Genomic DNA, 26,199 nt, shown 5'->3' with positions numbered 1-26,199 from the left:
TAAAGGTAGCCAGACCTCGGAGTCCTGGGGCTCCACGGCCGAAGCCTTTTAACAGGAAGAGGAGTTGAGCGAGCTCTCCATCTTCCAAGAGCTCCTCCTAGGATGATGTGTGGGAAACAATGCTGCGAAGTGCTAATTCAGAGGCTCCCCCATACCTTCAGTAGCCAATCAGAGTTTACAAAAATGTTTGTGGTAAATGGTCCAAGATTACCCGACTTGGGAGCTAGGATGTTGTTCTGGATATCAGGGACTATTCTCTTTGAAGCTGATGGAAACCAGTCAAACACCGTGTCCTTAACAATGAGGAAGATGTGCCTCTTAAAATTTTGTACAGAGCTTTAAACTCACGATTACCAAATTAGCATCCTATTAGATCACTTTTTACATTTTTATGTATTTTTGAAATTAGACACCATGAGACATATGGATAGACTCTTGAGGAGATAGATCAAATAACATCATCTGGTTTCTTTTTGTAAGTATCCAAGCAAAGAAATTAAGTCTCTAATAATATGGTATTTGCATCAATTAAAAAGTGATTTGTGCATTTTATATAAATGTGAGAGAGAAAGAGTATAAGAAAGGTGAAGCAAAGCAAATGATGAAAATTGATAACATTTGGAGTAACTAGGCAAGGGGTGTTAGAATTTTTCTATTACCTATAAATTTTCTGAACATTTGAAATTATTTTCAAATGAAGACTTAAAAAATTTCACTCTTGGCAATTTGATTTGAATTAGGCAAGAGCCAAGGGGTAGAGGCAGGTCATACCTGAAGAATCATCCATCCATAAAAATAACTGGTGCTGGCAGGGGTGGCGGAGCATGACTGTAATCCCAGCACTCTAAGAGGCTGAGGCAGGAGGATCACAAGTTCCATCCCAGCCTGGCTACTTGGCAACTGTTCGACAACCTGTCTCAGAATAAAAAATAAATAAGTAAAACATGGGCCGGGGATGTAGCCCTGTGTAAAGGCCCTGGGTTCAGTCTCTCGTACCACAAAAAAAGTTGTTCTTGCTATAGAGAGCAAGTAAAGGGCTTTGTTAGAAACCAGGGCATGTTGGGAGAAAGGACACATAGAATTTTCTGCCATTGCTGTAAAGCCAGTGTTTGGTAAACCCGTAAAGAAGTGCTGTTTACTGGGGACCAACAGTTCACGTTTTTAAAATAACGGTTCTTAGGGGAGAACAAAAAGCCAGGAACCTTGTTGGGCCTAGAGAGGTTGGTTTTTTTGGTTTTGTTTTGATTTTGGTTATTTTATTTCCTCAGCATTCCTGAATTGTAATGGAAGCTGCCCAGATAAAACAACTGTAAGACTTTGAAATTTTAGGGGAAACACAATTTTAATCAACTACCATCTTGTTCATTGTTCAGAGATGAAAAGAGCAGACATCAGGCATCCCCTCAAAATGTAGGTGCCAAGATCTTAGCAACTTCTGGCTTTTACACACAAGGAGACTTCCTATTCTCTCTCTCTCTCTCCCCTCTCCATTTCTGCCCCTCTTCCTTGTTGTGTCCTCATCTTCACCCTGTCTTTCCTCCTTGTCTTTCTCTTCTCCCATCCTAACACGTGGGTGGCTTGGGGAGATTTCGGTCCGGGCTCTGGACTGAGGCCTCTGATGTAGGCAGCCCTCAGTCTGAATGCAGTCGGGTCACTGAACAACTCCTCTGTTAGCACTATTGTGTTCGCTGGGTCCCTCTTGAGACCACACCTCTTCTCTGGTGTAGCGAGATTCACAGCAAACTGTTATTTCTTCCACGGAACAAGTAATTTCCTGAAAATGAGTAATTAAAGGCCTGAAATCCTCTAAGGAATGTCCAGGCCTGCAATAGCTGGACTTCCTTCCAGTGCAAAACAGCCCCACGGCCCTGAACTTGCGGCCTGGGTTCGAAATCCTTAATGAGATCTTCAGGTGGCTGCTGTGGGTCGCCAAGAACACTATCGGGGTTGACATCTGTGGGAGTGGGACCCGCTCCCTGACGTTCTAAACCTTTCGTGGCAATTTGAATTATTTGAATTTTAATTACGTATTTGAAAACAAAACAAAACATCGACAGGTTTTTTTTTTTCTTATATTTCTTGGTTCCTTTGATTCTAGAGTCTGCATTTTCAACTCACTCTTTGTGGAGCAAACGACAAGGGTTTGGAAGGAGGAAATGAAACGGTTCTAGAACATTTGGTTGAGATGTTGAATAAGTCAAGGTGGGTGAAAATCTGCCAGCAAACGGCCATTATGAAGCATGACCATCTAGGGACAGAGATGAAGTCCCACCTGCAGTTTCCCTTTAAGGAGAAAGTCGTGCGGGTCCTCTGTCCCAGCCTGGTGGCACTTCCGGGGAGCAGCAGGCTGAGAAGCCCGGGCCCCTGAGCTGTCGGTGCCTTCCGCGTCCCTCTCCATGTGAAGCCATGCAGTCAGGCCACATCTGTATCCTGCCCCGCTCCGGTGCTGCGTGTCACACTGGTCACACCTGCTGTGGCAGTCCCAGTCCTGAGCGATTGATGCTTTTTTTTTTTTAATTAAAAAAAAATCTCCTGGCTGCATATCATCAAGAAAAACAACATTGTTTTCAGGGTCTCTTATCTCTCCACTCCCAAATATCCTGTTTCTTCAGGCTGGGCGGCCAGGACCAATAGAAACCTCTTCCTGCTATTGGCTGACTTCATTTCCCAGACTTAGCACAATCTCATCCGCTCTATACAACCTCATCAAAACTACTTTCTGGTCAGAGAGAAGCAATAATTATTATTAACATTTATTAAGGATCAATAAACTTGATCGCATTATGGCCAGCACTATTAAGGTAAGGAAAGGGTTCTTTTTCATTTGACAAAGGCTTGTTCTTCTTACACTTTCTTTGGTTTCCTTTATCAAGCAGATAAGTTAGGGTTGGGCAACACCCCCCCTACCACAATAGAGGACAACAAGATTTCCTTTGCACTGCCTAGTAAATTTCCTTTTTCCTACTCCAACCATCCGCAAGGCTTAAAAACTTCAAACTCAGAAAAAAATTGGGGTTTCTAAATTCACTGCTGAGTGCTGTGGATTACTTTTGCAAAGGCTTTTTGGAGCACTTCTTGAATTTTCTGATTCTTTACCTGTCCCTGACGGTGTCTGGATGCGGGTCTGATTCAAAGCAATGGAATCGCAGAGGTTGGAGGGCAGGATTAAAGAAAAAGACGGGCTTGTCCGCGTTGTGCTTTTGGATTCTCTTCAGGGACCCCTTGGCTCCAGGCATGCCAGCCGGTCCCGGCGGAAAGGAAGAGACACTGAGCAAGTGGCCGTCGGTAATGGGACAGTGCGAACGTTGGCTTGGTTTTTGGGACCTCTGTGCTGAGAACTGAGGGTCCTCTTAACTCAGGTGGCGGTGATTCAGCTCGCTGGGTTATGTGTTTGCCGTTAATAAAATACCTACTCCTCTGCACTGTCAGAAAGATTTCTTCCCAGTGATGTTGGTTTGGTGAGATTGGAGGGCAATAGCGTGTTTGTGCTCTGGGCTTGGGTTATTTGCCGGGATGTTTGAAAGTGTTTCTAGTGGATGGTATGTAGAGCCTGACACGGAAGTAAACCTGTCTAGGTAGAAAGCTAAATGCAGGCTGATTCCTGGAAAGGAAACAGGTTTCATGGCTAGTGGGAGTTTCTGGCCTAGTCTATGAGGCAGTGAGTCTACTAAAATATTTTCCAGGCCCCCAGGCCTCAGTGCCACTGTAGGAATGAGAAAAATCAGCAGCACTGGCAGAGAATGGGAGGGGAGAAAAACAATGTTTTATGAGTTGCCGGTCTTTAGTTTTGCTATATAAAGGTGAAAAGTGATTGTTTCTGTCAAGCATCTCAGTCAGTTCGAAAGCCTTTGGAAATGGGAGTTTTCTCAGAATTGGGCCAAATTGGAGGATTTTCAAAAGTCCTCCTTGGCTTGGTGTTCATGATTTAAAATGTTTGTGTTAGAAATTTGCTAACACCCACCAGGTAAACTGAAGTTCTGTTCAGTGTTTAGGTCTCAAGATGTGTTCGATAGTATATTTAAATATACATGTGCCGAAGATTTATAGTTTGTCTCTCTTTGACTTCATGGATTGGGGTCGCCTGAAAAACAGTCATCCTAGACAGGAATTTTTAAATTGGAGGTTTGATGTACTCCGCTTTCTGCCAAATGAATAGAAATCACTTGTCCCTGTAACCACAAATGCTATACTTTCTGTTCTTATTTTTACTCTTAATTTTATCCATATTTTATAATAATTAAATATTCTTTGGAAATCTTGAGTAGAAGCTTATATGTTTCCTCCCACCCCCACCAAAATCAGTGCATCAAAGGGCATGGAAATAACAGAGCATCCTGTAGAAGGTGGGGTACATTTTGTAAAACACACAAATGTGTTATACTGTTAAATTTAAATTATACATTTATCATGCTCTAAAGTTGTTTTTTGAAGTTTGAATGTGTTGTGATTCTCAGAATAAACTTTTGGGAAAAAGTTTACACATGATTAGGAGACAATGCTTGATTTAACATTTTTTTACATGTATATTGTATATCTCCCAAGGGAACTTTTAAAATGACTTCAAGGGAATTCTGTAAATGCCCTCTGCTACAATCACCTGTCTTATAAGGTGACTTCCTTGAAGATATGCTTCGATGAGATTTCCTGGGCCAAGCAATGAGATGACTTTGAGCCATGTTTATACAGAGGGGAAGGAAGGAGCCTTGAGTCTGTTGACTACAGTTTTAATTATGTGAGTGCACAGCTCAGTTAGCATAGGGAAAATTACAGCTGCCTGGTGGCAGTGCGGAGCAGCCCCCATACAGGCAATTTTCAGCCCCAAATGCACTCTGTTTCTCTGGTTGTTCCAGGAAATCAGTCACTCCATCCATCAGGTATCAGATCCTCTGAATTTGTTGATTTGGTGTTCCCCATCTGCGCGGGGTTATTTTTTTTCTTGCATTTATGTTCAGAAGACCCTGTGGGGGCACTTTGAAAAGCTAATTATTCTTGTCCTGCTTTTGTGATTCTCCCATAATCCTCCCTTGGTTATTTGAAATTGGGAACAAAATGTTTGAATTGCAAGAAGTAAAGAAATCTTGGGAGCTTGCATTTATCCCTGAGTGTGCTTGGATTTTAAGATCAGATTGAGTTCTGATTAAGAATTCTCAGCCAGCAAGCCGAGGACCCTGTATGTAGCAGTTACTGGACAGGTTCTGATGCTTCCCGGGTTTCTTGGTCTGACAACCAAGAGAGGCGCTCAACTCTACCCGGGCACCTTCTCTATGAAAAAGCGTGGGGCTGGCTCTCAGACTCCAAGAAGTGGGGTGGTTTTCTTATGACTCGATGAATGTCAGTTAGGAGTTTGGATCCAACCGCCAAAGACTTTTCTGATCTTGTTTATAACTCCATTTACCGTTTGGGAAGTCTGATGAAGTCTATGATCACTTCTCAGATAATGCTTTTAAAGGCATCAAAGGAAATAACACAGTTACAATGGAAATACCACTCTACCCTTGAGCCCCGAAAGGTTGCAGGGCCTGACTCTAGAGCTGAATCTTGAAACTGGAATGTGAGGGAGACTTCTCTTGTCATCTTGTCTTGGAGCCTTACGTGGAAGGACACAGAGAGAGCAAGCAGCAGATAGCAGCTCGCTTGGGCCCCAACTTAAGAACTGGACAGGATGTGGCAAGTTACTAGGGACACTTTGTCAAGACTGGAGGGCCCATGATCTGTGCTTCGGCGGCTTGCCCAAAGAAGTTACTTTCTGTTGTTGTTTTGAATTAACAGAGGTTGGAGAGTTGGATGATAATTGAAACACCAAATGATGGGAAGCCAGTCTGATTAATCTGAAAACATACTGATTTTCTGTACATCACACATGCGCATAATAGGTGCTCAGGAAATTGTTGCCATCCTGCATGCAGGGAGTGCATTACAACAGGGTAAAAGGAAGAAAGCTGATCTTGATGTCTGTGATTATTGAGTTTCATAACTATCATTGTGATTTTCACCCACCCCCTGGGTTAAGGTGGCAGTGAATGGTTTTGTTACTTTGAGAAGAGTTGGGGATGGTGGAAGAAATGCCAGGTGCAAAGTGCTGCCACCCTGCTCTGTGGCTGGCCAGTCCCACAGAGCTCTGGTCCCCTTCTGTCCTGGCCCGCAAGTGCACTGAGGTCGTTGTGTGCAAGGGTCATGCTGCCTGCATTCCCGGGGTGCTCAGCCCAGGCTGCGTCTACGGGTGGAGATGCCTCTGCCTGGCTGTGTGTGTGTGTGTGCGCGTGTGTGCGCGCTCATGGTGGGCAGAGCTGATTCAGTGCCCTGAGACACAGAATTGGGCACGGCCGAATCTGTGGACCTTGTCCTGTGAAGTGCCTGTAGGACTATTAGGCTCTCAGAATATTCCGAAAGGGGAGAACACTTCTTCATGATCTCGTGCGCTTTAAAGTGATTCTTTCATTAAATTTTTGTTTTGCTAAACTGACCTCTATTTTTTTAAAAAAGAAAGAAACACAGACGCATAGGTACACACTTGTCTGCATCTCAGAACAGCTTGCATAAGAATAAAGTGAAGGAAAGCCCAGCGCTCGCTGCTGCCTGGGGAGGTCTCCCTTCTGCATTCGCAGCTCTGCGCAGGTTTCCCTCTGTGGCTGGGGGTGGAGACTCAGCCGGGATGGGCCTCAGGGGAATGGAACATGGCAGGTACAGGGATTCAACCTGGGATAGGAGGAGCTCAGGGCAGGAGGCTGTGGGGGCGCCGGCCCAGTGACTGGCTCTCTGTCTGCGGGCACAGTGTCTGCCGTGGCAGTGTGGGCTCGCACAGTCTGCCCTGCAGGACCTTTCCTTGAGAGCTGGGGACGTCCACTGCTGCAGGGCTGCCGTCTGTCCCCGCCCCGAGAGACTTTTGTGGCTGCAGAGCCATCTGGTTCGGGTGCTTACTCATCTCGTGACCCTGAGCAGAGGCCTCACTTCCTCCCCTTCACGGTGGGACCTGAATGGCCATCCCATCTCCCGCTGGTGTGAGGGGATGTCTATGAAGCCTCTGCTTAGTGGTCACCCAGGCAGATGCTGCTGTGACCCTGAGAATACAGCGCCTTGACAGCCAGTGCCCATCCCCATGCGCCGTACAGATGGCCAAACCTGCAGGGTCGGACCCCAAGTCATCGTTCAGCCTCCTGCTCCTTCAGGACACACGATGCATGGGCAGGTCTGGCCGGGCCTGGTGGGCCCCGCATGCACGGGTGCCAAGGGCCAGGTGGCACTCGAGGGCAAGCAGGGTACACAGAGGTGGCAGGTCTCACTGTCCCTGGTCGGCCAGTGTCCTGTCCCCGGGGCCAGGGTGTTTGCAGAGAGTGCAAGGGACCGGAAAAGGGACATCGGAAAGCCCCTGCTGTCCTGTTTTCTCATTAACTTTGAAACATGCATCTTGTTGCTTTGTACAAATTACAGACGTAAAACATTCTCCTCGCAGAGAAAAGGAAAAAATATGGCAAAGTTAGTATAAATTGCTCCAGATCCAATGGGTCACAGAAAATGACTGAACATTTGGTTCTCTCTGGTTGTGTGTCCATTTCTTCTCCCACGTACCTGCTTTTCTCAGTTAACTTTGCAGATATTTCCGCATATCACTAACTGCTTCTGATAAACAGAATTTGTATTGTATTCCATCTAAAATAAATACTGTAACTTTTATAACCATTCCTGTTGTAAGAAATAATCCTGCTTTCAATTTTTCTCTGATTTTAAAATTTTGTTCTGTTACTGTTGGTGGTTGGAAAAGGAACTCTTGGGCCAATAAGGATACCTGTTTTGAAAGTCTTTGCCAAATTTAAATATTTGCCAAGTTCAAAAATATTTGCCAGTTTACCATCTAGAAAGATTGTTCCAATTCCCACTTCTGGCTGTATTTGAGGCAAGTTCCATTGTACCCACAATGACTCCGAATATTTCACTCTTGACTCTTTGCCAGCCTTACAAGAAAGAGTGGGAACTCAGTTTTTTATTTGTGTTTAGTTAATTTTAGTATTTTGTTACTTTTTCCCCCCATGAAGCTATTTCAACTGTTGGTTCACTGTGAGCTCTGGGCTTTGAGCTAAGTTATTTCCCATATATTTCCCCTATTGAAATGTCCTCTTCCTATCCAATCTGTCTTCATTTTCTTTCTCACCCTCACCTCTTCCCAGCTTTGCCTGTGTTTAGTTGCAAGTATGACTATTTTATGGATACCCACTGAAGTCCCAGAATCTGCTTTTAGGGATATCTTTTCTACTTCTTCATTCTCAACAGTGACTGACCAACTGTAGGGGTTCGACACATAGTTCTTCAAAGAAATAAATATTCAGTAATATTCTTTGATGTCATAAAGAAGAAGTTGAGATCAGAGTAATATAATCATTGTAAATTTCAAATAGAAGGTTTATTTCTTTACAGATCTTTTCCTCAGTAAAATAAAACTAAGCAGATAGCCTTAACATTTAAAAGTGTGTACAACTTGTAGAAAAATACTTTAAACTGCGGTTCTAGTATCTTGGATCCCTAATCCAGATTAATGTCATCCTCGTAGCTGTGTGCCAGGCTTATGCTGTGCTCTCTCGGTGCCTCTTAGATACCCACAGGGGCTCGGGTCCTCTTGATTCCCCAACCTGAGGACAGAGGATCAGGAAGACCAAGCAATGGCTCAAGTCACACGAACCTGGATGTTTTCCCTCTCTTTACATCATATGATCTCTTTATTTCCTGATTTAGTATTTTCCTAATACTAAATTTCTCTGCAGAGGGAAAAAAACCATGCTATATTAAGTGATAGGGGAACACATTATGTGATTGGAGAGTGAAAATTGTTATAACCGGCAGCTTTATGTTGTCTAATTTTGTGTGAAAAATTCCACAGGCAATGGTCATTTCACTCTAGGTGCTAGTAAAGTCCAAGAACAAAAATTTCAGCACCCAATTTTGCATTTGCTCTGGTGACAAGAATTCTCTCCATATTTTGGCAATACCTAAGAGACAGTGGCTCCTGATTCCAGATCAGCTGCCAGCTTCTCTGTCCTCATCCCAAGCGTCCGGCTCCTTGGCCTCGTCTTGGGCGTCAGTAGCGAGGACAGGTCACAGTTTTCCGTGAGACCTCCTCCTATCTCTCAGCAGGGTGTTCGTCATGGAGCCCAGCTCTGGGACGGACGGTGAGCTGCTGTGTTGCACAGATAAGTGCTGAGACTTTTAGAAAAGAAACGCGAAGGCCAAACAAAATTATTTACTTTTTAAAGTGCTACTGCAGAATCCAATCATAACATTAACATCAGGACTGTTCCTTCAAACACTTTTGTTGAAAACAATGCACGCCAAATTCTGGAAAAGATGATAAAGAGCATTATGCAGAGGCCTGCACTCTTGAATTAAACACCTTCTCTCTTAAATCTTTTTTTTTCTGTTTCACAAATATTGCCAGAGAAGCAACAGTTGAAGAGAGGACCCCTCCCACATTCATATTTCCTCCAGGATCGTCCACGGGCAGCCAGTCCTTCGTCTCCATGCCCCTAGGTCCCCTTGAGACTCATTTGTTTCTTTAAACTGGCTTCATGCATGGGAGGCTCACCTTTGAGGAAGCAGAAACTGTTGAAACAACATTTCAGAATTTGTCAACATGATTAATGCGTGTCTCAATTTGAGGTAGATTTCTCAAGATACTGCCCCAAGTTAGGGGGGGAAAAAGTGTGTGGTTTGATATTGCAAAGTCCCTCTTCGGATCGTACGTACATTCGAGTCACCTGGTGTCCCAAGGAGCATCCAAGCCATGCAGGCTGAGTACAGAGAGCACGGTCTGAGCTTAACTTTTGTCCAGAGAGGCGCCTGGTACCCTATTTCTTCGTGGCATCTTTAAAATAGCCTCGGTGGGAAAGGGTTGGTCTTATCTTCCCTGTAGGAGTCGGGAGGCACGGGTGGCAGCTGAGGGTGTGGAAAAGCGGCCAGCCCGGGAGAAGGTGGCCCTGCGCTTCAGTCTGATGCTGCAGGACCTGGGCCCGGCACGCGTCTCTCCATCCTCTTCCCTTTACAGGCAGTGCGGCTGGTCTGCACGGCCTGCTCCTCTCTGATGTCCAGCGACCTGCACATGGGCTGGACCTTGGGAGTGGGGACTGGTGCTCCTGGGGGTCAAACCTGGCTCTTCTCCTTCCTGGCCACTTCCCCCTTGACCAGCCAGAGCCGCCCGAAACGGGCTTTTCCCACTGTAACAGGGACACTGCGGATCCTACTTGTCGGCCTCACTGAGCTGGACCAAAGAGGAGGAGGTCAGACGGTGCTTCACTCATGGAGTCCCTTAATCCGTGTGAGCTAATTACTATTCATCTGAGTCAAATTTTCCCTCTGACTAAAATCAGGAAATCCATAAACACTTTGTCTCCCCTTTTCAATTTCTGCAACAGATTGCAAATTCAGGTTTTTTCCCAAGAAGCCACTTCATCCCTTTCCCTCTGCCGTGTTCTTTTCTCTGTGTTGAAAGCTTTGATAGAAACAGAGCGTTCCCATTCTTGCCAGCACCGGCTGTGGCTAGGTCCCAACTTGGTGCCATTCGAGGGAGCACCCACCCCTCAGGTCCTCTGCTTCTCTCTGCTGCTGGCTCTCCTCCTCTTTCTCCCAGTATGCAGTCTTGGCTACTCAACGGGTGGTTTGGGAAACATAGAAAGAATAAGGACAGGGAAGGGGATCCTTCCTGCTCCGGGTGCCTGAGAGTCCTGTGGGCCCTGCTTCTGTCATTCCTTCCATCCAGAGAAACCGGGGACAGGGCAGGGGTGCACACTTTCAATCGAGAATAAAGAAACTAAAATAAGGTTCCCCAGATAGAAGCCATCCTCACTTCTACTTCTGAATTCTACGATTTCACTTCATCTTGGAGAACTCCTAGAACTATAAGCACTGTGATATTTGCATAAAAATCAAGACTACTGTGAAGGTTGAATATAAGTGACTTTCTGAATTATCTGATTTTCTGAAATGTTTTAGTCCACCAATTAGCGTTAACGGATAATTTTTGTTGACTTTACCTCTTTTGCAGCCAAGGAATCTGAACTGTTAAGCCTGTGTTAAGCTTAGAGGGTAAAAACAATAACATTTCCTTTGCTTGGGTAATGTATCAGAAGAGAAAATCTCATTTCTCATGCATCCCCAAATGGATGAGTGCTGTCCTGCCCCAAAAAGCTGCCCCTCCACTCCCTCGCTATCTGGAAGCACAAGCTTAGGGCCACCAGTTTTGAGAAGAATATGCACTAAGTGCACATATATTTTTTTAAAAGCCTTGCTCTCTGGGGATGGAGAACATCTTTTTTTAGATCACATATTTACTGCTTTGGTAAACAGTAAAATGCTGCTACAGCAATTACCTTGAGGATAAAGGGTTTGTAGACAGATACTTCCTGCATTCACTTCCTACGCTGATAGGCAGCTCAACCAGAGGCGCGCGATGCAGGAAGGGCTCACTGTGGAAACTTCCTCTCTGCGAATGTGCTTCGTTCATTAATCATCGTCTCTGCTCCTGTGGGGATCAGCCTGTCCCAGCTTTGCTTGGGGGAATTCTGTCTTGAAACAGGTGAAGATGTGAAGTTCTAAAGTTGTGATTTTAGTCCCTTGTTCTGATCCCTGGTGCTGTGTCGGGTACAGACAGGACCAGACACATCCATGAGTAATTCTGTACCCTGTATTTTCCTCATCCCTTTGGAATCACGGAAAATGCTGCATGGCTCTAGTATTTGTCTTTGAGATTCAGTTGAAGTCATTTTCTAGGGTTTAACGTCATTTTAGATTTTGCTTTCTTTAGTCAATCAGAGATCAACAGATTGGTGTTCAAAAATTTCAGCTTCCAGTTAGTTCTCTGCCCTGAGTTTACAGCAGTCATTAAGTTCAAGGAGTACATTGTTTAGGCCCTTTGAACAGAGGCAGATAAAACCCCGAAGCACAAACACTGAACAATGGAGAGTCATCAATTAATCACCTGCAGGATATGTCCTTAGGACTGGCCCTTTTGTAGTGGGAAAAATATATCAAGTCAACAAACAATAATGGTGAACAATAAACTAACTCAAATAAATAGCACCTGAGAGCCCTCAGCTCAAGAACTGGCAAAGTCCCAAAGAATGACGTTGGAGCTTTCTGAACATAGAAAGCTCCGTCCCGACCCAGTCTCCTGCAGAGAGATCTGAAACTGTCAGAGCCCAGTGGCGCTTACTGCAGGCCTACGTTGTGGTCATGGTGCGGCCCCTCCAGGGTAATCAGAAATCAGCTACGAGCCAGAGAACACAGGGTCTCAGGGAGCCTGTGCCTGGTGTCACGAGTGACAGCGGCTGCCCCTGGGAGCAGAAGCTCAGGTTGGCCCGAGAGGCTGCCAGCCATGGGTAGACAATGCAGCATCCCCTGAAGATGCTAACGTGTTAATACATTCTCATCATTTAATCCACACAGGCTATATAGATATATATGGTGTTTGGAGTGAACTGAAATGAAACAGCCTGAAAAGAGCCATCTCCCTTTACAGACTCATCTGTTTCCATAGCTTGGTAGAAGATGCTTGGTAAAACCCCAGCATCCCCTGTTTGATGAAGGCTGCTTTCTTCCCTTGCATCTGTGTCCCAGCTCGTTTATTCTGTAGCTTTGCTACCTGGTAGGAAACTCCCCCAGGCAGCTGCTTCCTTTGAGATGCTGCCTTCTGCCACTTCTGTCCTCAGCCAGATGACTTCTGTGGTCCTTAGGGTCCCGTCCCTTCCCCTGAGGCCATCTTGGCTGTGGGATGTGATCCCGGAAGACGGCGGGCAGATGTGACTCTGCTGCAGGATGGAAGGGCCCTTCTGTGGGCAGTGGCCCGGAGAACCCCCCACCTGCCCGCTGAGGATTGTTTTCAGGTTGTTTTGTTTTCTTTGGCATGGAGGGAACACCAGTCCTATAGACCCATTGAATACTATATTGTTGAAACAACAACAGTAATAAACACTTTCTTCTTTTTTCCCATTTCCAAAACAATTATTCGAAGAGTTTAGCAAATAAAAATTCAGAAAAGAAATTTAAATAAGTGACTTGCACTGTCAAGGGTCTGTTAATATTTGATCCTTTTTTTTCTATTTTTTTTGTCTTTTCTTCAGGTACACAAATACAATCTTCAAAAAGAATAATACAATTTGAGAAATTAACTTCATTTTCAATAGTCTTTTCCTCTCCACTTCTTTTGATCCAGGATACTGAAAAACAGAGAAGGACTTAGATTTTGGTGGTTTCCCTTAGAAGTTAAGTCCCTGTGTCCCTTCTAAGCATGCAGTTCCTTTCTGCAGAGGGGACCCTTATTCCACCGGCCTTGGCAGGTGACTTCAACCTCAGCCCCTCAGATGCCTAGGCTCTGAATAGGTTCGGTAATGAGAATATTCCTGCTACTCAGGGTTAAACAGCTCGACACATCTGTGTGCTTTGAGCCAGGATGTGCTTCAGTATGCAAAAATGTAGCCGCACTGGGTTCCTCTTGCTTACTTATCCCATCTTCTTATTTGACTTACTGTCACGCCTGATCCGCGTTTTCCAAAGTAACCAGTCACCTTTGTGTTTGTTTCCCATGCCTATCTCTGGAAAGGCATCTCTAATACACTTTGAGTACTGATAGGTTCTTCTGCAGAAGTGAAAGTGTATCTTGGTACACCATCCACCACCTTCTCCTGTTGCTCCTTTGAGGACAGCAGAGAAAACAGAATGGAAGCACAGTTGTGAGATCATTCCGGTGCCCTGAACATTGACTGAACCTCTAGCAGCTGAACTCAGCTGTTTTTGTGAGCCTAGAAAACCATTAGTTTCGATGATTTAATGAAAAACCAAGATGGAGGACAGAAAGATCCCATCCCTGGCTGATGGCATTGGGTGAATGAATATTTTTGTGGAGTGAGGAGGGAAGCTAGTTTCTGGTGTGGTCCTAGAGGTGAAGAAATCAAGTGGAATTTCATGCCAACTGCTAAAGCTGGCCCATTCTCTAGAGCATATGAGGAAGCTACTGAATTATTAGGTTGCTGGATGATTTCCATGATTAAGAATCTATGAGACCTCAGGCAAGATCAGGAACTCTCAAAACACGGGGTATGAGGGTGAAGTTGGTGCTCTCTGACCTGAGCTCTGAGCTATAATCTTTATTTGTGCTGATTGTGCCGGGTCAGGTGTGTGTTCCATGAATGAGTAAACATTGTGCCGGGATGGGAAACACACCAGTGAGTACATTTCATCCATGAGTGCTACCTTAGGGCACATCATTAGATAATTCGGTTTTTTACATCATAGAAAACAGAGTCCATTTTTGTTTTTTTTCCAGATGGATATACAATTGTCACGTTCTTCTTGCTTTTAAGAAATCCATACTTTTCACAAAAAGTGAATTAAACTATGAGTTTTGTCAATTATTTAAAAAATTGCATTGTGTATATTTAAGGTGTATGACATGATGTTTGGATATTCATGCAGATAGTGAAACATTCATTACACTCAAGCAGATAAACGAATCCATCATCTCACATAGCATGTGTATCTGTGTGTGTGTTTGCGTGTGCACACGGGCGCATGCGTGAAGAGCACCTAAAATCTACTCTTTGAGCAAGATTCCTGAGCATGGTATAATGCTGCTAAATATACTCTTCCATGTTGCATTTAGACCTCTAGACTCCTTCACCCTTTGTATCTCCTACTGTGTCCTTTCCCTGCATCTTTCCATTTCCCGTTCCCTGACCTACCAGTAACCACTGCTGTGTTTTCAGACTTTATTTCCAACTCATTGTTTGGTTTTTAGATTCCACATATAAGTGAAATCATGCAGTATTTTCCCTTCCCTGGTCTGTTTCACTTAGCACAATGTCTTCAAGATTCATCCATGTTTTGGCAAATGGCAGAATATCCTTTCTTTTTAAAGCTGAATAATTATTCCATAATCATGGTTTCTTTATCCGTGTGTCCACTGACACACACTTAGGCTGTTTCCGATCTTGGCCAAGGTGAATAGAGCCACAGTGAATGTGGGAATGCAGATATCCCAGTGACATGGTGATTTCACTTCCTTTGGTATCCACCCAAAGGAGGGACCGCTGGGTCATACTTAGTTCTATTTTAATTTCTTTAAGAACCTCCATACTGTTTTCTAGTGTCTACACCTCTTTAAATTCCCTCCAACAGTGCAAAAGTGTTCCCTCTTCTCCACACCTTTGCCAACACTTGTTATCTCTGGTCTGTGATAACAGCCATCCTAGTAGGTGTAACGTGGCCAGTTTTGTGCCCAATTTGGAAAAAAATGTCTGGTCAGGTCCTTCTCTCGTGCTTGGGAAGGTGGGAGTAGTTTTGAGGCTGCATGAAATCTCTCTGGGTTTTGACCATTTGGAGGAAGTATGCCTGATGCAGGCTTGCTGTCCCTTTTGGGCAGTGCCTGGAAATGTTTCCTCTTGGAAATTAAAATCAGAAACACAGCTCCCAGGCAACAGACATGCATTTTGTTCCATGACAAACCGAGGGGTACACTCACTTTTATTGAGTGTCAGACCCTGACGTTGTACACCCAGGGTTTGCATTGGGTCATTTAAATGTTTGGCTGTTACAATCCATTATACTAAGTCTTTCTGGCCAAGAACTCATGAAAACTTGTGTCTAATGAGCTGCGATGAGGACTCTTTATTTTGCTGTAGTCACTCCTGTACAATTTCAATGAAACTAATTGCTTAAACACATAATCTGGTCTCCATGTACTGGTTCACACCAATGATTTCCATATTCATTGGAATCTGGCAGATTACTGTACTTTACTTATTATAAGTGACATCTGCAATGGATATGATTCATTAAGAGCTAAAGTTTTGCATTTCTTTGCAAGAAGATCTGCTTTATAATAAAGGTTCATTTCAATTAATAACCAACTTATCTAGGGTAGTTCATAAAATTAGATTTCCTACTGAAATTTTAAAATTTGCAATCATTTAACTTACTGAGCCGTACTGTTTAAAATCTTATATATAAAAGAATGAAAATGTAATCTTTTGTACCACTTAAAATATTCCACAATTAGGAATTGTTTTTTCGATCTAATCTTTTAAGTATTCATCTCACCATTATCTCCACAATGGCCAGTACCAAAGTGCTACCCAGCAACATTTGCTGAATGAGTGAATTCATGAATAAATGGAAATCTTCCCCTGAGTAAACCACATACTTGGCAGTGAGTGTGCTTAGAAGAAAACTGGCATTCTCCCTTTCCTAGCAGAAGCTATAGTCCAGTTTTTAAGGAGTTAAAGCAAAGGAAATGGCCTTTAAAATCTGAAATGTTGGAGGGCACTTGACTGTTCACCCAGAAGTTCATTCAGCCTGATTATGTGTTGGATCAGTTACGTTCTTAATTAATTGTCTTAGGATAATTAAAAGGAACTACTAAGAGGACTAGAGTTTTTTTTGGAGGAGCAAGGATGCATGAAGCAATCATAATTGACTAATTTGCCCTCAATTGTTGGTTGGAAAACATATGAAGGAAATTAGATTTTAATTTCCTTTGGTTGTTTGTTTTTAACTTCTAACTTTGTTTTCACACAAATATAACTTTGGGAGATCTAAAGATAATTTGTCAGCACATTTCCCCATGATGGTGAATCCATCAGAATGTGAACCGCATACTTCTCCCCAGGTCCTAGGGTTATAGTTTCCTAACCAGAAAAATCAAGGCACATTCAGACATAGAATTTACATGACAAAGTGGGCAAAATCAGCGTTCTTTTGAAAAATCCAGGCTAAGTGCTGTGACCCGAGAGTAACTTAATTCTAGGTATAAAGCCCCGCACTTTTGCAAGTTGTACTAACTCTGTGAGTTGACAAATATTAGGTCATTTAATGGCCCCAGAGTGGAAAAAATGTTAAAAAGAGTCTCCACCACAGATAGTAAATTAGTTTTCCAGGGTGGCTGTAACAGTCACCACAGCTAGGTGTGTTGTAAAAAAAAAAACAGCTAAGGAGGCCAGGTATCCAAAACACAGTGTCAACAGGGATGATTCCTCTTGCACCTCAGGGTGCGGGTGGAGGCTCGATTCCTAGCCTCTCTCCAGGCTCCTGGTGTTGCCCCATGATCCTTGTGGTCCTTGGCTTATAGACACAGCATTCCAGTCTCTGCCCCTGTCATCACATGGTGGCTTCTTCATGTCCCTGTGTGCATCATGGGTCTCTTACGGGGATACTGTTGCTGAATGCAGAACCTACTCTGATCCAGGATGAACTCGTGTTAGCCATTCCTTTAGCTATATTAGCAAGAGCCCTACTTCTAAACATGGGCGGACTCTGAGGTTCTAGATTTGGGTGACACTGTTGAACCTATTACAGGTGGCAGAGAGACAAGGAAGTCCTCCAAGGTGGGGGCTTCTCTTCTGAACGTAGCTTGCCAGTTGGAAGAGCAGGGTCCCATGCACTGACAGCCCCTCACAGGCATGGTACTCCTGCCAGGGGTCTTATGTTCATGTTTGCATATAGACCACTTAGGTGTGAACAGCACTTTGCACGATGTCAATGCAATTAGCTTTATTGAAAACAATGGAAAACTTGATACATGCCTGTCAACCATGACATTGTTAAATCCCATATGATAATCAAAATAAAATCACTGTAGGGCAAAGTGTTTACTTTGCAACTGTTTCAGTTTCACAAGATACCGAGTATGATGTTGTGGTTTCCCTTATCTCATCATTTTACTTGGTAAATGTCAAGAAGTGCAAGAAGCCCTGGGCAGCCGCACCAAGTTGTCAGGAGCACGTGGGGGATTCGCTACTCAGGCAGCCAATAGCGCTTGACCTATATGCCCAGCCTACACAGCTGGGTGAGTGAGCTGTTACAACTCCATGAAACATGGCTCCGGTGGCTTTCTTCATGAAGCTCTTTGAGTTGGATCTACACAGATGTCTAAGTCCACAAAATGGACTAATGTCACTATTGGGGACTATCATTTCCTTTTTGGGCTCTTTGATATCTGCTGAGGTTATGCACATAAGAGGATTTGGGTCCAGAAATAGAAACTTCCCTTGACTATCCAAATGTCATATTCTGCAAAATGGATCAAATTCCATGTGAAAAATTGAACTTCATCTTGCGTGTGACAATGAAGACTCTGCAAAGATTATCTTGGGGAATAAATGCAGGATGGAAGTTAAGAAGCAAGTCAGGGGGTCTTGTTGTATTGTCTGTGTGCTCCCCCGACTAGTTCAAACGCACTGATGGTCGCTGCGGGATGGAAAACAGGTCAGCTTGAATGCCCATTCCCATCTCTGCCTTGCCTCAGATGGATCAAGAGGCTCCCAGGGTGGCTGGGAATCCTGATCCCACCCATGGAATCCTTTGATTTCATCCAGTTTGCCTGCAAAAATAGAGATGATGTGAATCCCCGGGAGGCGAGAGGAGTGAGTCCTATTTGCTGTACTTTCAAAACTCTTACTCTGAACGGTCAGGATTTCTTATTCTCAGCCTAAGACCCTGTGGGCCAGGCTATCCTGCCCTAGGGATATTTCTCAAGGTGGCACGAACCCTCTCTGACGCCACCCTCTATCCTGTTATTGAGGCCAGTCTGGAGATGAGCATGAGTGAGATAAACTGTGGACATGCAGCCCAGTTGTGTGTAAACACATCTCGGAGGCCTTGAGTGTCATGACTTAACCGCTGGGTTCAAGGGAGAGATAAAGGCCAGTGGTAGGATGAGCTATTTTGAGAAGCTGTCTTAAGCCATTGTGATGATTGGATTAAAACCCTGAGGCTAACCGATTTGCTTAGGACCTGCATCCTTTTGTTAAGGGTCTGGGCTGCAGGCACACTCAATCTCCACAAGGCTTTATGTGCGTACTTCAGTATTTTCTTGTTTAAACGCTAGTGATGCTACATCCCCCACATCCTTAAGTAGGCACCTGTAAGATGTGAGGGCCCCATCCCTTACCTACTGATTGTCGGTGCCATGTACATTACCCAACCCAGAGACTCAGTGTCAACTCACACTAAAGCAAGCTACCACTGAATGATACGGTAGAGACCTCAGGTGTTTCTCTTTAGTGCTGAAAGGTTATTTTTAACCGCAGCTGTCCTAGTGGATTCCCTGAGTGCTCTGTCCTTCCCCCTGGGATCTTGGGTTAGCTCAGGTGGTTATGGAGTGTACTAATAAAGGCAAAACCCTAGGCTTGTTCTTTGTGAAGCCAATAGCTTCTCAGGGATTAACAAAAAGCGCTTCTGTGACCACAAGCTTTACCCCGAGTAGCCAGAAGAAAGGGTTGGAAGGTGAGTGAGCCTTCTGCAAATGTTCCTGTTGGTGGAAAAAGAAAAAGAAACCCCCAAAAGCTATGTTCCTATGCAGACACGGGTCATGTGTGAGAAGAAGTAGCTGGAGCCCTAACCCTAGGGGCTTTTCTGGAAATGCCCTGGGAGATCTTTCATGTCAGTCACCTCCACAAGAGCCCAGGCTGAGTTCCCTGAGTTGCCCTTGGAGCCGGTGCTCACCTTGCATCCCCATGGTCGTTGGTACACATCTGCAGAAAGGGGCCGTTGGCATGGAATTCAAATCTGGTTGTTTAGTCTGCCAGGAGGGGGAAGGATTCTGTCTCTTTAAAGTTTGTAACGGTTGGACAGAGCTTGGCGGGTGAAGGTTAATTGCTCTCCAGTTTAAGCAGTTCTGTACCCAGATGGGTTATCAGGGCTGAACACTCGTTACAAGATTAATCTCATTTCCGACAAGACTTCCCTTTCCTTCAACTGATTTTTGCCCAGCTATTGGAGCTGTCGTCGGCCGTTAAAAGGAGGGTGGATTGCTCTGGGATCTGAGTGCTGGTATGCAGAGAAACAATGTCGTCCGGGTCCTATCGCAAAGAACATCTTTAGGAGAACACATTGCAGCTGTGCTAGGAAGGCTGAGGCTTGTAAACAGCAAGACAATTGGAGCACTTGGACCAGTGTGCTTGGGGATGGGCACAAAGGCAGCTGCAGCCGCCTCTTGCTTGTATGATCTTGTCCTGGAAGACAGAGCCATGCTTCGGGCTTTGATGGCTTCTGAAGATTTCTGAACCATTGTACTGTGATCAGAGTTCCTTCCCGTTATGATTACGTGCTCAGTAGAAGCAACCTTGAGGTGCCACAGTGGGGACCAGAGCCAGGCAGGAGGGGAGCTCTGTCCTGAGGGTACCTGCATCGTATGGAGGCTCCTTCAGTCAATTCCAGGTCTCTGATGAATTTCAGAGATGTCACACCTGTCGTCATGAGATGGCTGCCTTACAGTTGTGGGCAGATTGCATTTCTTTATTTGAGAACAAGTAGCTTCCTATCTTTAGTTCATCTCAAGAGATTCTTCCCAGATCACGGCACTAGGACATGCCGTTTGTTCCCTTTGGGACTGGGTGTGTGCAAATCAACTCATTCACTTATTCACCAGCAATTCATGTGCCACCCCCTGGCCAGTAGCAGGATGGACAGGTGCCCGCAGCCACAGGGACTGTCAGAAAGTAGAACACAGGAGAACCAAGATGGACACGTCAGAGGCCAGAAGGTTAGGAGACAGCAAGGTGGATCCCAGGGGTGGCTGCAGGGGTGGAGTTTAGATAAGGGGTGCAGGAAGTGCCAGGTAGGACCCCAGAGGATGTGGCAGAACAGCCTTGCTTGTCCTGTCCATGGAGGATGGCTGGGGGCTTCGAAGGGTACGAACCCAGGGCCCGAAACAGAGACAGGGGTGGGGCTCTGAGAGCCTCTCTACAGCCCTTCATGGAGGTGTGAGGACAGCATTCCCCCGGAGAAGGGCCCTCTACCCAGCTGCATTCGGGTGCCATCAGGCCCCTCTGTTTTGGGAGTAAACAGATTGAGAAATGCACCTTGGCATTGGGGAACCAGTGAAAGGGGGGTGCCTTTGGTAGGAGACGGGTGTTAAAGGGGTAGAGAAAGATTTAAATTACTTAGGGTGCTTTCTCTTGTCTTTTCAGCCCATCTTGTTTCAGGGGCTGGGCTGGCTCTCCAGGGTCCCCAGTGCCCTATAGTTCGAGTGGTTTTACAGCCCTATCCATCCTGGGCCATCCTAGGCCATCATGGGGAGAACCAGAAGGGCTACAGTGGAGGATGGACCCACAGAGGCACTTCCATGATGCCCACCATGCTGGGACCATGTCGTGTACCCAAAGGGTTCTTACTGCGAAGATCCTAGAAAGCTTCCCTCGCTTCCACCCACCCATTTCACTGAGAAAAGTGAGGCATATTAGCATTGCACCGAGGCCTTTCTGTTGACTCCTAAGCACAGTGGTTTTGTTTTTGTCAAATTCAAAAAACTACCACACTAAAGCCTTTCATGAACCCCATTCCTTTATTCTAAAGACAGGGACACATGATCACCACCTTCTGGACAGGCCAGGATCTCATTATGTTCCAGCGACCATGTCAGAGAAAACACTTTGTCTGGTCCCACAAGCCGTTTGTGGCTTCATCAGATTTGTGCTCATTTGTATTTATTTTTGATGTATTTAATTTGCGATGCTAGGGGTGGAGCCCAGGTTGTGGCCCACGCCAGGCAAACGTCCTGCACCAGTCCTAACCTAACCCCAGCAGGCACATGGGCTTCTGGGCAAGATGCGGAGGAGGAGCAGGAGAAGGAGGCGGGCGGTGGGAGTTTGGGTTTTGGGTACAGCCCCTCTGCTGGCCTGGAAAGCACCGCGCCACTGCACTGACGAGCCCTTGGAGACACAGGGAGGCCCTGCTGCGTGGGTGAAGAGACCATGCGCAGAGAAGATGCTGGCTCAACTTGCAGACCCCTCTGGTCACCCGCAGCGTGGCAGCTGGTGGGATTCCAGTCGCCCCACTGAAAGCTGAGCCATTGCCCTCTGGAAGTCCTTCTGGGGTTGGGATGTAGCTCAGTGGCACAGAGCCTGCCTGGCAAGTGTGAGGTCCTGAGTTTGATCCCGAGTACTGAGAAAAAATAAATAAATAAGAGCCCTTCTAGGCAACGTGGGAGCCCACAGTGCCTCGGAGAGGGAGGGGCCCAGAGGGCCGGCCGGAAGTCCTCCGACAGGGCCATCTTCCGGGCGAGTCGAGGACCTCGGTGACTCGGTTCCGGTGACTCACAGGCTGGCAGGAATCGCCCCTCCTCCTGCCTTTGATTTCATTGCCCTTTCTGGGAAGTAAACACTCCTTAAGGGTGGATTCACTTAAAGGGTGAGTAAACTTTTAACCACTCTTCTTTAGCCCCTGTCCAGAAAAAGTAGAGTTGGCCCATGTTTTTTCCCAACTTCTTCTTTTGGATACATATATTCCTGTTTAAACTCAGCCCCCATTTTTCGGCAGTACTAGGGATTGGACCCAGGGCCTTGGCACTGAACTACATCCCTACTCCTTGGTATGTCTTATTTTGAGACAAGGTCTCGTGAAATTACCTACACTGGGCTCACAGGTAACCGTCCTCCTGCCTCTGCCTCCCAGAGTGCTGGAACTATAGGCACATGCCACCATGGCCAGCTACAAACTCACCCATTTTTAGTAGGTAGAACCTATGTGAACTTTAAAATAATATCTAAACCATACATTTACATACAGCTTCATTTCACAAAATAATAGTGTCCCTAACGCTTGTGTTTCAAATTTGTTTTCCTTTTTCTTGGTTATTTTTCTCTGGGGCTAAAAAGGATCTTTTCTTATGGGCATGGGATAAATGCTTCGGGAATTTTTGGCTCTCCCAGATTTGAGTCCCTTTCCCCCATGTCAAGGTGAGATTCAGCTTGAATCATTATTATTTTTCACTGTCTGGTGTCTGAAACAACGATGTTCTCTTCAACCAAGAAGAACCTTGAATCCGGGCAGGGAGGTGCACGCTTGTGATCCCAGCCTTCCTTTTGAGACCTCTTCATGAAGACCCAACTTCTTAGTGCGCTATCAGGCAGGTCCACTGAGGCAAGGTCCCGCCCACCTCCTGGAACTGGGGGGAGGGGGACTTCCAGGCTCTGGGTCACGTATGCTGGCAAACTCCTACTCGTCCTCCATGGCCCATCCCTAATGTCCCTACCTGGTTAGGTCAGGCTGCTTACTTTGTACATTGAACACTTGCCTGGGCTTGTGCTTGGACTCAGAGTGATCTCCATAGCAACATTACCGGGGGACAAGTGGCCAGAGATAGGAATCTTAGTTCTGACTCCTTCAATATAGCAGAGAACTGCTCTTCATTTGGACAGGCGGGGATCACTGTCCAGAGATGGGAAGTTGCCTCACAGTTCCCATTGGCCCTCGGACTCCGTGCTGAGACTTAGGGCCCCCCTGTTCTAAGGGACTCTGTCCTGCTTCCCTTCCAGCGCTCTTGTGATCCCCGATCCTGCCACCTCCCTCTCGGTGTGGACGAAACAGGGAGAGGTTATTTGCGGACCAGGCGAGGAGCAGAGCAGGGCTAACAGAAACCTTCCCCAGTGGCTCACGATCACCAAATCATTTCTGTTTCACTTTCCAAACTCTTTTTGGGAAATCATTTCAAATTTATAGAAGTGTTGCAAAGATGGTACAGGGTTCTTGCCCCGCCTTGGCCAGCTTCACCTGGAGTTGACATCTTATGTAACCATGGCCCAGTGATCACAACCAAGAAATGAACACTGGCCCAAAGTTACTGACCAGGACTCACGAAACTCTGCTCCCAGGCCAAAGCCAGCCCACGCCTATGAAAATAGAAGGTGTTATTGGAACACAGCCACGCCCTTTGACTGTTTCTGCAGCACCATGATAGAACTGGTTGGTTTCCAAGGAGACCATATGGCCTACAAAGCTGAGAATGTTTACCACCCAGCTCTCTACAGAAAAAGAAAAAGAAAAAAAAAGATCTCCTCCCTCTGTTTTTACATAGACTATAAACTTCATCCAAACTCCACATTTTTTTGTTGTTGTCACTGTCCTTTTTCTGATCCAGGGCACCACATTCCATTTAGTTGTCGTGTCTCCCATCTGTGACAGTTCCTGGTTCCCTCTTGACCTTTCATGACCTTGACATGGACAAGTCCTTGTCAAGTGTGCTGCAGAGTGGCCCTCTTTGGGGAGAACAGAGGTTATGGAGTTTTAGGAAGGGTATCTCAGAGGGGACAGGTCCGCCTCAGTTGTCATCTCTGTGTGCAGGCTGGCCCTGTAGCCCTGGATTGCTTGACTAGTTTGGTGTCCGCCATTTTCTCCACCACAGTCGCAGTGTTCCAGTGTTCCCTTTCCCAGATGCTCTCCCCAGGAGAAGTGACTGATTCTACCCATACTCAAGGGAGGGAGAGAAGCTCTGTCTCCCATCGGGGAAGTATCCGAGCCTGTGGGCCTATGTTAGCACACATAATGGCCAGAGACCTTGAAGGAGGATTTCTGAGCTCCTGACACTGTCTGATGCCTCCTTAATGCGTCTCCCACATGTTATAGCCTCCTGAGGCTTTCTGAAGCAATTAGGGTGTGGTGATCCAGTGGGAGCTCTATTTCCCTCATCCCTTCCATGTTTTCTATTTGAGTTTCCTCTAAAGAAGAGCCATTTCATCTCCCCCACAACTTAATTCCATCCTTTAATTTCACTATTAATTTATTAGTATGGGCATTGGGATTTTTTTAATCCTTCAGGGTAAACCCATTACTATCCTGATTTATTTTGCAGCTCAGTGTGTCCCAGCTTTAGCCACTGGGAGTGCCCATATCTTTTTGATATGTCTCTAAGACTTTCAGTTTGTTGTTTGGGAGCATTTTCTTTGCTTCTTCTTGAAGTATAGGTTCTCTTTAACCTCCAGTGGGACAATCCCAAGAAATCCATCGTAAGTCGAAAATGTCAGTTGGAAAAGCCCTGAATGCCACTGACCTCCACAGAGCCTCACTGAAGCCACCCAGCCCGTGTCACGGTGTGGATCAGCTTCCCGGGGACTCGAAGCTGATTGAGGGCTGTGTTCATTGCTGCCTGACATCACAAGAAAGGATGCTGGCGTATGTTCCTAAGCTGGGCAAAGGTCAAAGGTCAAAATTCCTAGCACCGCAGCTACCAATATGCTAGCATGCCACTCTCCCAACCGCAGGAGGCCAGAAAGCCACCAGGTGAACGACTCTCCTTTGGCACCACCTGTGTTTCTGTGCACGGTGCTGTGTCGTGAAAATGTGCCACCATGCAGAATGCCAGGTCAGCAGAAAGCAGCCAGAGGCGGGGCAGGTCCGGGGCAGGGCCACCTTCTGTGGCCACCTCCTGCCACACCCTGGGTCTGCAGGCCCAGAGCTGAGGGCACTGTGAGAAGAGAGAGCAGGTGTGGACAGGGGCTGCCAAACTCATTTCCCTTGGGCTGCACTGGGGCTCCTCGAAGTAGAAAAACAGGAAAGCTGGACACAGGTGTCCACCAGGACATGCAGAGAAGTGAGAGCATGCAGGCTGCAGCTCCTCGTCCGCGCTGTGCCGTGGTGCCACCATCTCCTCTTCTAAGGTCAGGGAAAAGAGAAACTAACTTAGCAGCTGGGCTGGGAGATCCTCCCCTTCCCACTGGGATCTGGGAATGCTGTTTTCAAAATGCTCCTTTTTTGGGGCTGGGGATGTAGCTCAGTGGTGCTGCACCTGCCTGGCAAGAGCAAAGTCCTGAGTTCGATCCCTGGTGCTGGAAAACAAAGTTCCTTCTCTTTCCTGTCCCTCCTGACCCTCAGAGCCCTGTCTCCCACATCCCAGCATCTGACTCTAGGGCTGCCAATCCCGGCACCTTTGCTGGCTGCCTCCCCAGCCTCTGGGTCTGGTATGTGCCAGAAATTGTTCTACATGCTAAGGACAAAGTCTCTGTTCTCATGGGTTTTACATTCTGATTCCGGTTGTATATTCTGAAAACAAAATACTGTTATATCGGAAAATAACCGTAGAGTCAAGTGCCCACACACGTATCCATTCAAGACGATCATACACTGCGTAAACTATACACATTGGGCCTATGAAGTCTCGGACTTTGATCTGTCTTAATGGTCACCTCCACATAGAGCAGGATGAGAAGGCAGAGGTGGGCAGGCAGGTTTGGGAGGAAAAGCAGGTGATCCGAGGTGAGTCTGGGAGTTCTGAGGAGCATTTCAGATCTCGAAAAATGTAAAAGCAGTCGCCTCCCTACCTCAGCCCCTGCTTTCCACGCAGGTGTGTTGAATCCTAACTTTCCACGTGGAATTAGAAAAGGAATCGCTTTCTTTCCTTAACAGATAGATATGGGCTCTGAATCATGTTCACTTTTTAAACTTTTTTTTTTT

The 26,199-nt window shown here is 45.9% G+C and overlaps 1 protein-coding gene across 4 annotated transcripts in view; it reads left to right on the top strand.

Moving 5' to 3' along the window:
• Positions 1-26,199, top strand: part of Erg (ETS transcription factor ERG) — a 218,308-nt gene that overhangs the window by 122,412 nt on the left and 69,697 nt on the right. Inside the window, exon 1 of one of the 4 annotated variants that reach the window (XM_004842373.4) lies at positions 2,650-2,801. The exons of 2 other annotated variants lie outside the window; for them this stretch is intronic. In XM_004842373.4, the coding sequence (XP_004842430.1) occupies positions 2,784-2,801 (18 nt within the window). In that variant the 5' untranslated portion in view covers positions 2,650-2,783. One more of the 4 variants, XM_021256245.2, reaches the window with a different exon arrangement.

The sequence above is a fragment of the Heterocephalus glaber genome, unplaced genomic scaffold, assembly GCF_053883595.1.
Source record: "Heterocephalus glaber isolate CG9 unplaced genomic scaffold, H.glaber_assembly_v1.0 deba00000122, whole genome shotgun sequence".
Lineage (NCBI taxonomy): Eukaryota > Metazoa > Chordata > Mammalia > Rodentia > Bathyergidae > Heterocephalus > Heterocephalus glaber.
Note: the sequence above shows the minus strand (reverse complement) of the source record. Positions and strands in the feature narration are given on the sequence as shown.